Below are 13,162 nucleotides of genomic sequence, written 5' to 3' on the forward strand. Positions count from 1 at the left end.
CAGGACGACTGGTTGCAATCGAGGGAAAGATGAATGCGGCCAAGTACAGGGATATCCTGGACAAAAACCTTCTCCAGAGTGCTCTGGACCTCAGACTGGGCCGAAGGTTTACCTTCCAACAAGACAATGACCCTAAGCACACAGCTAAAATAACGAAGGAGTGGCTTCACAACAACTCCGTGACTGTTCTTGAATGGCCCAGCCAGAGCCCTGACTTAAACCCAATTGAGCATCTCTGGAGAGACCTAAAAATGGCTGTCCACCAACGTTTACCATCCAACCTGACAGAACTGCAGAGGATCTGCAAGGAGGAATGGCAGAGGATCCCCAAATCCAGGTGTGAAAGACTTGTTGCATGTTTCCCAAAAAGACTCCTGGCTGTATTAGATCAAAAGGGGGCTTCTACTAAATACTGAGCAAAGGGTCTGAATACTTAGGACCATGTGATATTTCAGTTTTTCTTTTTTAATAAATCTGCAACAATGTCAACAATTCTGTGTTTTTCTGTCAGTATGGGGTGCTATGTGTACATTCATGAGGAAGAAGAATGAACTTAAATGATTTTAGCAAATGGCTGCAATATAACAAAGAGTGAAAAATTTAAGGGGGTCTGAATACTTTCCGTACCCACTGTATCTAATGTTTGGGGGTTCTGAGTAATTTTCTAGCAAAACAAGGATGATTTTTACATGTAGGAGAGGAGTGCCAAAATAGGCCTGGTGTAGAAGTGGTTATCTGTCCCAGGGACCTCTTATGGCAAGCGGACCCACCGCCCAGGAAACGATATCACAGATGGCTCGCTCGCTGTAGTGTAAAAATCTTTAAAAACTTTATTTAAGGTATACAATATTGGCCTTACAGCAAGAAGAACATGTAATCGCATTAGGATCAAAACAAGCTACCTGTCCTTAAGGCATTCGAGAAAAGGACCCAGTCACTTTCTTTCCTGATTTTGCTTGATTTGCCTAAAGCAGATGCACAGTCTATTGAAGTCACTGTTCTAGCTTGTCTTTCTAAACATGGGTTCCATAATGAATTTTTTTCTAAAAACTTGATTGGGTTTTGTAGTGATGGTGCAAGTGTAATGCTTGGAAGAAAGGGGGCGGGGACTCCAGACGGACGTGACCCGGCAGCAGAACAGGAGAGCTTCCTGTGTATTCCTCTGTTCCTTTTAGAGCCTTCTCCAGCCAGGACAGCGTATGTGCTTATAGATGTGAGTGTATTCCTATTTTATTTTTAATAAATTATATATACAGAGAGCATTAGATCTCCCTCTTCCTTCCTTTGTTGCCATATGCTGTGAACTGGGATTATGGATCGGGAAGACAGAGCCATTCATTAGCCTTTACAGTGTCTCAGGATTCCTCGATTTGGTGACATGACCTGGCACACCTCCCTAGGATATTGAGTGTGTATGACCCAGTGGTGAAACACGGGTCAGAGCCTAAGGTGAGAGGTCACCTGATTTTGATTGTGGGAATACGAGCACCAACGTCATCTGTTTTGGCACTTGTGCACTTTATGGGCACTGAAGAGACTGTGTGATTGCACTCAACAACAGTGTTATTATATTATCCATTTAGTTCACTGGATAAGCACTGGAGCACTTTGTGATTCTTTAACCACTTCCCGCCCGCCCTATAGGCAATTGACAGCGGGAATGTGGTTGTGTTATCCTGACCGGACGTCAAATGACGGCGGCAGGATAATACAGCTCTGGGCGCCCCCCGGGGGCGCGCAGAGCGGCGATCGGTTATGCGAGGTGTCAGCCTGACACCCTGCATCTCCGATCTCGGTAAAGAGACTACTGACGTAGCTCTTTACCATGTGATCAGCCGTGTCCAATCACGGCTGGTCACATAGTAAACAGGAACAGCCGTTGATTGGCTTTCCTTAGTTCGTGCCTGACAGGCACGAGAAAAGGAGCGCCGATCGGCGGCTCCCCTGACAGGGGGGGGGGTCGGCACTGGTAATCAGATCATTGATTACCAGTGCAGACCCTCGGGGGGGGATGCCACTAGAACCACCAGGGATGCCCACTATGACCCCAGGGATCCCAACTATGACCCCAGGGATGCCCACTATGGCCACCAGGGATGGCAATCAGGGCTCAGGGAGCCCCCAATTGCCCTCCCCATCAGTGCTGCCCGCCAGTGCCCCCCCTATCAGTGCTGCCCACAAGTGCCCATCATTGCCATCTTTTAGTGTCGCCCACCAGTGTCCATTATTGCCCACCAGTGCCGCCTATCAGTGCCCATTAGTGATCATCAGTGCCACCCGTCAGTGCCTATCAGTGCCGCCTGTCAGTGTCCATCAGTGCCCACCAGTGCCGCCTATCAGTGCCTATTAGTGCCCGTCAGTGCTACCTATCAGTGCCCGTCAGTGCCACCTATCAGTGCCCATAAATGCCGCCTATCAGTGCCCAGCAGTGCCGCCTATCAGTGCCCAACAATGCTGCATATCTGTGCTACCTATCAGTGCCACATATCAGTGCCTATCAGTGCCGCATATCAGTGCTGCCTATCAGTGCCGCCTATCAGTGCCACCCCATCAGTGCCACCCCATCAGTGCCACTCCATCAGTGCCTCCTCATCATTGCCTGTCAGTGCAGTCTCATCAGTGTTCATCAGTGCAGGAAAAAACTTATTTATTTACAAAATTGTATAACATAAACAAAAAAACTTTTTTTTTTTTCAAACTTTTCGGTCTTTTTTTATTTGTTTAGCAAAAAGGAAAAAACCTTGCGGTGATCAAATACCACCAAAAGAAAGCTCTATTTGTGGGGGGAAAATGACATAAATTTGGTGTAGGTCCAGTGTTGCATGACCGCGCAATTGTCTTTCAAAATGCAACAGCGCTAAAAATGGGGAAAATTGGCCTGGGCAGGAAGGGAGGAAAGTGCCCTGTATTGAAGTGGTTAATATATGGACTTTTTTAAGGTTTTCATGTCACTTACACTGTATTATATATTATGATGTATTTTTGCTAATTTGCAATATTCTATATATATATATATATATATATATTTACATAATGTATTTGATGTGTCTATGGTAGTACCTTATACTCATTGATTCAGTATATTTTTTTCATTTGGACTGCAATAGCATATCCAGCACATATTTGCATATTTGCACATAATTTTTGCACATATATTTAGATCAGTGGCGCTGTATCTCTCTATTTATTTATATTCTCTGTATGTGCAGTGATTTACATGTTTTGATATAGCTGCCACGATTATTATTTCTTTCATTGATCACCAGTGCGCGATTCCATACATAGTCGCGCTGATGCTTTCACTTTTTTGACTTAATGCTTGGAAGAAAGTCAGGTGTTCTGGAACGACTAAAGCCTCGTACACACGTGCAGATTGTCGGCCGAGAAGTTTCGGCCGACGACCGATCGGCCGATTGTAGGCTTGTTAGTATGATGCTTCCGACAGCCGACAGCGCACTTTCGGCCGAACAGAATCTGTCGTGCAAGCATTAAAATTTTTGTATGCCGACACCAGAACGGCCGATTGTTCGCCAGTCAGTACAGAATTCGGCCGACAGACAGCAGATTTGCAAGACTGGGCATGCTCAGAAAAGAAAAAAGACAAGGAAAGTAAACCATCACATGACATCACTTCTGCAGTCGGCTGTTGTTGGCCGACAAAATTCGTGTGCAGTCTTTTGCACTTTTCAACAGACACGACAGCCCTGGACAAAAGACGGCCGATCGTTCGGCCGACGATCGGTACGTGTGTACGAGGCATTAGAGAAAAATATCCACAGCTTGTGAAATTACACTGCTTGTGTCATAGGTTTGAATTGTGTATTTCAGCTACAATTGATTCTATTCCTGGTCTTCATCATCTAACATCATTTTTTGAGAAGTTGTATGCTGTGTATCATCAGTCACCAAAAAACCCGTCAGAGCTCTTTGAATGTGCAAAAGAATTAGAAGTACAAATTCTTAAAATTAGAAAAGTTTTTTCGGTTAGGTGGGTTGCTTCAAGCCAGAGAGCTATACGAGCAGTTTGGGAGTCATATCCGGCACTGCACAGTCATTTACTGAAAGCAAGCTTAAATTCAGCAAATAACAGTGAGCAGAAATCTCTATTTAGTGGCCTTAACAAGGTCTTGAAGTCAGAAAATTATTTGTTAAACCTTGCTGGGGTGCAGATGCTGTTCAGAAAATGGGACTGTTATCTGAAACCCTTCAAAGAGATGACATCACACCTCCACGAGCCTATCAGCTGATTAATCGGTCAGTTTGTGCAATTGAAAAAATGAAAGACATGCCTGGCAAACATCTGAAAGAAGTCATGGAATCTCTGGACAAAGAGAATTTCAAAGGTGTGACCATCAATCCAGAGAGTACAAAAGGCCAAGCGAGGATAAATCTCCCTCAATTTTATCAATTTTTGGTGGATAATTTACGCTCCAGGCTTTATGCTTTAACTGCGAGCAACAGACCTGCAGCTTCATTGCACTAGGGTGAATTTGAAATTCTTGTCTCGGAAATTGACATCCTGAATTCCCAATGCTGCCCAATCCATGTGTACAGTCCTTGGTTTGAAGGTGAGATGAAGCTGGAGCAGCTGTGCAAGAGATTCCGTCTCAACAATGCTTCCATGATCTGTGAAGGTTTCAGAGATTTCATTGATAATGCTGGTGCAGAGGTTCCTGAAATTCTGAAACCAGTTGCAACAGCAATTACCAGTCTTCCAGTGACATCCGATGATTGTGAGAGGGGCTTCAGTACAATGAATTTGGTGATGTCACCCATTAGGAGTGGGCTTGGCATTGAACGCCCGTCTTCTCTTTTGTTTGTCCGTCTCATTGGCCCTCCTGTGCATTTATGGGATCCTTTACCATATGTATCAAAATGGCGGACTACACATTGCAGTGCAGATGATACTAAATCTAGAAAAGTTCATCATCTTAAGCAGCAAGGGAAACATTATTCCTGTTTGTGGGATATTTTCTAATAGACTGTGTTACATTTTTTTTATTTTATGCACTGTTTGTTTCAGAAATTCCCTGCGAAGGAACCATTATCACACATTGTGGTGTTTTTTTTTTTTGTTAGTACAGCATACAGATTGAATTATTTTGTTGTTACATCTGTTCTATATTTATTTGTTTAATTGGAGGTGTCCTCTGTCCTCTTAAACTGGCACTTTACACTAAGTGTTGCACTTTATTTGTTAAAAAAGGAGCACCTATTATATATATATATATATATACACACAAACTCACACTTTCTTATTGGGTGAGTTGCCACATTTTTTTCCCAGGACTTGGCCCCTGCCCAGGGGATCCATCGCTTTCCAGCTAGGAGACTTTTCTCTTCTGGCAGTGCTCACTCCATGTTTCCTTGTGAAGTCATTGCTAGGCTGCCAGCTGTTTTGAGTTCAACCGGCAAGCCTTACAATGACCCTTGGACAGGCCTACCCCCTCCTCTTTTCCTCAATGAAAGCCTATGCCTCCTGGGATATGTGACGTACATACCCTGGGGGCCACAGTGGGCAGTGTGCACGTCATTTGCCATTTGTCAAGGCGAGTGACGTGGATGGGGAGGCAAGGCAGACCTTATATTAGAAAAAGTGGTAAACAAAAGTTTAAAAAAGCCCTATTCCTGCAGAGGAGAGGGGGAGAGGCTAGATCGTCCTCGGAAAGCTGAAGGTCTGCTTTAAAGCGGTTGTAAACTCTATAAAAAAAAAAATAAAAAAAAAAAAAACCTGCAAGACAAAGGCATAATGAGCTAGTATGCATTGCATACTAGCCCATTATGTGTAACTTACCTTAAAACGAAGCCCCGACACGGACCCCCGGACATCGCTGCGGGCGCTGCCATGGTCCCTCGTCGTCTCTTCCGGGTTCGGCAGCTCCGGCGCGCTGATTGGCCGGAAGAGACGGCTCCGGCGCGATGATTGGCCGGAGCCGCGATGACGTCACTCCCGTGCCGGTTTAGGAGATATTATTTGTACCTACAGGTAAGCCTTATTATAGGCTTACCTGTAGGTAAAAGTGTCAAAAAGCAGGATACTACCGCTTTAACCAGAGATATTTGACTCGTAAGAGGTCTCTTCAGTCTAGTGAGTGGGGACTGGTTCATTTTTTGGACATGATGAATTGGGGAATATATTTATTTGGTTCTTGAACCATATGGGGAGCACTGAACACTGAGCATTACATTTAATCTATGTTTACTATTAGGACTTATTTGAACCTTTGGTATGTCTATTTATTTGATTTGATCCAGAGTGCCAGTGCTTTTTTTCAGTTTATTTCATTTTCAAACACATGGTTGTTTAAAACAGCAGCTGTACACTTTTATCATTATCAGTTAATTAATATCACCATTTTTGTATAAACGCGGGTGTTTTATATAGCATTTCAGAGTTTAGTGTTACTTTAAGGCCGCTTGATCACTTCCATACCCTTGCAAGTATCAGTAGATGAAAACAACCCAAAATTTTTTAGGAGGCACTTGTCACCATGTATTTGTATATAGGAATGCAAAAGTGCACATCAGATGAGCGCAGCACGCATATTAGGTATTCTCGTACACATGTGATATCAATAATTCTAGGGCTATAATTAAGGCTAGGTACACACTAGTCCACCCTGTGGGTTCTGGATGCAGGAATAGATCTGATTCCCACCACCGCAGCTGAATCGCACTGCTCTTGCGCCCACAGTGCCATTGCGGGTGCATAAATCGCAGGGAAACTGCATGGTCTTTTTGACCCTGCAGTTGCATTTTTAAAGAGGTGCATGTACCTTTTTTGTGCATTTCACCCGGCACAGTAGCCCATTCAAATGAATGGGCTGCCTTACCCCAGCAATTGCTGCCCGCACTAGTGTGAACCAAACTTTACAGTTAACTCTAAACTGATGACCTGTGACCTTGGATAGCTTTTAATGGTTTCATTTTTCAGGCTTGACATTTTTGGTATCCATTTACATAACACAATCTCATCTTTTATATTTATTTATGGTACTTTTATCGCACTGCCAAATTACGCTATGCTTTACATATGTATTACACATTCACATTAGCCCCTGCCCTCATGGAGCTTACAATCTAAGGTCCCTAACTCACAGTCACATACTAGGGACAATTTAGACAGGAGCCAATTAACCTTCCAGCATGTCTTTGTAGTGTGGGAGGAAACTGAAGTACCTGGAGAAAACCCACACAAATACAGGAAGAACATGCAAACTCCATGCAGATAGTGCTTTGGTTGGGATTTGAACCAGTGCAGCCAGGTGGAAGTGCTAACCACTTAGCCACCGGGTATTAAACTATATTGTCAAAAGTATTGGGACACCTGCCTTTACACGCACATGGACTTTAATGGCATCCCAGTCTTAGTCCATAGGGTTCAATATTGAATTGGCACACCCTTTGCAGCTAAAACAGCTTAAACTTTTCTGGGAAGGCTGTCCACAAGGTTTAGGAGCATGTCTATGGGAATATTTAACCATTCTGTGCAGGCTATTCAAGTTCCTCCACCCCAAATTCGCTCATCCATGTTTTTATGGACCTTGTTTTGTGCATTTTAAGTAATCGTCAGGCCTAAAATATGCATTTTAAGGAACCTTTACCACTTGACGCCAGGGGGTGTTAAAAACTGGCAGTTAGCTCACATTATTAGTGAGTCTGACTGCCCACATACAGTTGGACATGGTGCCTCTCAGATAGGTACACATTGCTGTAGTCACAATGCAAAGCAGTGCAGCAATATAAACACTGCATGCCAAGTTTGACAGGTACCACCTGTAGAACTTTCCTATGTAAGTAAATTGGGCTGTGTTGCAACTGCGAGCTAAACACTTGGCTCATGGTTGTGGTGTGTTCCTGTGTAATACGAAATGGGAGATCGGTAATGAAAGTAAGCAAGAAGCCATAGACACCAATGCAAGTGTGAAGGAGGCCTAACGTGTGCAAATACTGGGAAAAAATGGCTCTGGCAGCAAAAGGGTTAAGATACACTAACCTTGTTTGTGTGCGCTATTCCTTGGTTCACACATGTCCTGTGCTGTTTTTGTGCTTGGTGACACCTCGTCTTCAGTAGTGAAATTGGTGGTTAATGGGAGTTCTTCTGATGCTCCTGCCAGCTTGGCACAGGACTGGGCACAGACCATACCTTGCTGCCCATTGGTTTGGGAATACACATTGCTGACCCTGGCTTTGCCCCCTTCCTCCTGGCCACTGTATACTTTGTATCGGATCATTAGGATAATGATAAACACCAGAACCGAAGCCACAATGATCCCTCCGATGATGATAATCATGGTGCCCCCCAGGAACTGGGTGTGGATTGGCTGACACTGGGTACTCTCCTCTTTAGTGTTGAACTGGACACATCCAACCATTCGAGTAGCAGTCAGAGAGGTCATTCCGTCATCGTAGACAGCCAGCACACAGAGGTCATACTCACGGCCTGGAGCCAAGTCATTGACCAAAAAGCTTTTGTTACTTGGAGGGATCATTCTGAAAAGTGGAAAAAACAGAGTTAGAATGAACATGGCACTATATAAGAGGATCATACCCAAACCCATGGCTCCACTCTAGACTTGCTCCTTTCAATCCACATGCATAACTCAGGTGCTGGCTACACAGCCCATCTCCACTTTCAATCGAAAGTAAATGTAATCCGCACTCTAAAACTTCTCTTCTTTGTATTTAATTAGTCAAAAATAGAAAACTGCATACATTAAGCCTGGGTGCACATATATATGCGATTTGGATGCGGGGAAGCCTGCATCCAATTCGCATGACAGGAGAGTGTGACCGGCTCTCTATAGAGTCAATTCACACAGCTCCAGGGCAGCCGCCATCCGCATTTGGAAAGAAACCTGTGCGTCTTTGGTTTTGATTCAGGTGCGAATTCAGGCAGAAATTCAGACCTGATTCGCACCTGAATCGGTGAACAGGGACACATCAAACCCCCAGCTGTGAACTGCGGCCGCAGCATGTGTGAACCCAGCCTAATGTCTCTACCTGAAACCAGTCCTTCCCTCTGTTTTTGTGAGCATGCCAGTAGTGGTGAAACGCATCAAGGAAGGTGGTTTCAGGTAGAGACATTATATGCAGTTTTCTACATTTTTTTTATATGTTTATAAAAATTTCCATCATAGAAATTCATTAAGGCTTACAAAAAGAAGAATAAATATGCAATTATTAGTTTGAAAATAAACAATAAAGTCCATAGATGCCCTAAGTATATTTAAAGATCTGCCCATGGAAATGAACATCAACATTAAAAGTATTAAGATAAATTTACAAGTGTAGGTTAGGGAATGAGCATTGATAACTGTAATTAAACATACAAGTTAATATATATGTAGTTTAAAAAAAAAAAGAAGACACCTGGGCCTGTTGACAGAACGTCCAGTAATGTATAAGAAAAAGTGGGTTTTATGATCAAATGGAAGGGTTCTAGGATAATAAAGTTGCAAAGTCAGGGTTATTCATAAAAGATATCCAGGGGAGCCACACATCTTGAAAGTGAGAGTATCGGTCGTGCAGCTGTGCCAACAATTGTTCCATTCCAATAAGGTTATTTAATTCAGTTATCCATTCAATTATAGATGGAGTATACTGGGAATTATCGCCTTGGCAGCCACTAAAAAGAAACGAAAAATCCCCTTCTTGACTTCTGAGACAGATTGTGGGAACATAGATAACAGAGCTATATGGGAAATTTGAGGCACTGTCTCTGGCGCAAAGACGTATATTTTAAAAACACTGTTTTTATTGTTGTCAGTGGCCCTGTTCTAAAATTTAGTCGGACCCGTGAAAATTCCGGACCCTCGTCACTTCCGGTCACTTCTGGGGACGCTCCGTCACCACCAGCTGCTGCGAGCCCGGGTGCGCATGCGCACAAGGCATTTTCAAGGTCCGATGAAATTCTAAGACTTACGAACAGCTGACTGAGAGGTGGAGGGGCTGAGGTGAGACGCACACCGCTGCGTGAAAATGTTACAACACCGCCGCGCAGAGCTGACTTAGAGGAGGCGGGAAGGAAGTGAATACTCATACTAAATAGTAATGGTAAAAAATGTTTAGTATTTCTTCTTATTTTTTTTTATCATTACTATTTAGTATGAGTATTCACTTCCTTCCCGCCTCCTCTAAGTCAGCTCTGCAACATGTTCCTTGCTCAATGACGCGGCGGTGTTGTAACATTGTCCCGCAGCGGTGTGTGCGTCCCACCTCAGCCCTTCCTCCTCTCAATCAGCTGTTCGTAAGTCTTACAATTTTATCGGACCCTGAAAATGCCTTGTGCGCATGCGCACCGGGGCTCGCATCAGCTGGGTTATGACGTAGCGTCACCGGAAGTGACGAGGGTCCGGAATTTTCATGGGTCTGACGAAATTTTAGAACACCCCCGTAAGAGAGATTCACCCTCTCTATTTGTCCTGTGTACTGTTATCATCGAAAGTGAAAGTAAAAGAAAATACAAACTTTTCAGTTGTCCCCAGAACAGGAATAAAGGGGGAATTCTTTAATAGGAACACTAGTTCATGTGACCCTGGTGACACATTGGGATTCCCCTACTTTGGAGGGATTTCCTCTCACTTCCTGTTTTGGCTATGGAATAGGAAGTGAAGGAAAATCTCCCCAATGGGACAAAGATGGGGAAAAAAAAAACTTACAGGGGTTATTGCACTCCATTACTCTTTCCAAAATGAAAAAAAAAAAAAAAGTTTTGACTTTAGTTATACTTTAAATTTAAAAAGCACCACCAATATTCACCTCATACATTTACTATTTACCAGATAAATATTTAAAAAATTAAAAAGGGAAGATTAAAAAAATAACACTTAATCTAGCTCCAAAAAGTTACTTCTATGCTAAAAATATTAAATTGCCTAACTATAAAAAGAGTCTACATTTTCTTTTACAGAAGAGACAGCCAGAGATGATCCAGAATGTTAGAGCTGATACAGGTAGTCAGATATGTGCTAAGAGGGAACAATGTGAAGTAACAGGATTGGGCAGGTGAAGCTTATAGAAAAGTAGGTCATGAAGAAGCCTTCTGCCTGCTGCCAATCAAACAATCATTCTTTTCGGTTATTTGAGTTTATTAAAGAGGAGCTGTCATTACAGAAGTAGGAGAACTGCCATTGCCGAGGTGTTTCTAAAGGTATGTGCTCTGGATCTGTCATCATTATCTATCCTTTACTGTTTGGATAGTCATTGGCCTGGAACAAGCACGTGAATTTTAGCTGTTCATACATTTGTGATGCACATACTTGTCTTGGACCGGTAGCTAATTAAATACTACAATAAAGCAGTATTAACCACTTAACCACGGGAGGATTTTGCTGTCTTACGTCCAGGCACTGCGTGACTTTAACCACTTTACCACTAGAGCATTTTGCTGTCTTACGTCTGGGCCACTTTTTGCGATTCGGCGCTGTGCGAATTTAACTGACAATTGCGCGGTCATGCGACGCCATACCCAAACGAAATTTACGTCCCTTTTTTGCCACAAATAGAGCTTTCTTTTGGTGGTATTTGATCACCTGTGCAATTTTTACTTTTTGCGCTATAAACAAAAAAAGAGCGTTTCTTTTGAAAAAATAACAATATTTTTAACATTTTTCTATATGAAATTCCCCCCAAAAAAGATGTAAAAAACAATTTTTTTTAAAATTTTTGGCCAATTTGTTTTCTGCTACCTATGTTTGGTAAAAAAAATCGCAATAAGCGTATTTTGATTGGTTTGCGCAAAAGTTATTGCGTTTACTAACTACGGGAAAGATTTATGTCATTTTTGGTGTTTTTTTTTTTAACGAGTAATGGCGGCGATCTGCGATTTTTTTTTTTTTTTTTTTTTTTTGCGGGACTGCGACATTGCGGTGGACAGATCGGACCCTTGACTGACATTTTTGACACTTTTGGGGGTACCAGTGACATTACTGCAGTAATCAGTGCTATAAATATGCACTGTTACTGTAAAAATGACACTGGCAGGGAAGGGGTTAATTTTATTGGAGAGGGAGGGGTTAATGTATGCCTGGTGCTTACTAACGTGTGGGGGGGGGAGGTGACTGAGTGAGCCAGGGACAGATCAGATGTTCAGCTATGCTGAACACTCCGATCTGTCACTCCCTGTCACTTAGGAGATCCGCCCGCTCTGTTTACACAGGCGGGCGGATCTCCAAACTGGATTCCCCGACGATCGGGGCAGAGCAGCGGCGATCGCCGCCGCTCCTCCCCTGGCCCGACTCCCGCTGTGAATGAAAACAGCGGGAGCGCGCCTCCGGCGGCGCGCAAGCGCCGCCTACAGGGGAGGAGTCTGGCGACATAGGTCTACGTCATCAGACCTACAAGAGCCACTTTGCCGCAGTAGTACTACGGTACTCAGCGGTAAAGTGGTTAACTGCGATTTGGCACTGTGTGACTTTAACTGACAATTGCGCGGTCGTGCCATGCCGTACCCAAACAATATTTACGTCCTTTTTTTCCCACAAACAGAGCTTTCTTTTGGTGGTATTTGATCACCTGTGCGATTTTTAATTTTTGCGCTATAAACAAAAAAAGAACGTACATTTTGAAAAAATAACAATATTTTTCACTTTTTTATATGAAATTCCCCCCCCCCCCCCCCCCCAAAAATGTAAAAATCAAATTTTTTTTAAATTTTTGGCCAATTTGTTTTCTGCTACCTATGTTCGGTAAAAAAAAATCACAATAAGCGTATTTTGATTGGTTTGCGCAAAAGTTATTGCGTTTACTAACTAAGGGAAAGATTTCTGTCATTTTTGGTGTTTTTTTTTAACGAGTAATGGCGGCGATCTGCGATTTTTTTTTTTTTTTTTGCGGGACTGCGACATTGCGGTGGACAGATCGGACCCTTGACTGACATTTTTGACACTTTTGGGGGTACCAGAGACATTACTACAGTAATCAGTGCTATACATATGCACTGTTACTGTAAAAATGACACTGGCAGGGAAGGGGTTAATTTTATTGGAGAGGGAGGGGTTAATGCATGCCTGGTGCTTACTAATGTGTGTGGGGGGAGGTGACTGAGTGACACAGGGACAGATCGCAGGTTCAGCTATGCTGAATCCTGCAATCTGACACTGCCTGTCACTTAGGAGGTCCGCCCTCTTTGTTTACACAAGCGGACGGATCTCCAGACTCG

At 43.3% G+C, this 13,162-nt stretch overlaps 1 protein-coding gene across 2 annotated transcripts in view; it reads right to left on the reverse strand.

Annotated features, from left to right (window-relative positions):
* LOC309559343 (leucine-rich repeat and fibronectin type III domain-containing protein 1-like protein) overlaps positions 1-13,162 on the reverse strand; it is a 147,155-nt gene that overhangs the window by 42,765 nt on the left and 91,228 nt on the right. For both annotated transcript variants that reach the window (XM_082262576.1, XM_082262577.1), the window contains exon 3: positions 7,997-8,493. In XM_082262576.1, the coding sequence (XP_082118702.1) occupies positions 7,997-8,493 (497 nt within the window). The remainder of the gene's footprint in view (positions 1-7,996; positions 8,494-13,162) is intronic.

The sequence above is a fragment of the Pelophylax lessonae genome, assembly GCF_965119305.1.
Source record: "Pelophylax lessonae genome assembly, chromosome: 7".
In the NCBI taxonomy this organism is placed as follows: Eukaryota; Metazoa; Chordata; class Amphibia; order Anura; family Ranidae; genus Pelophylax; species Pelophylax lessonae.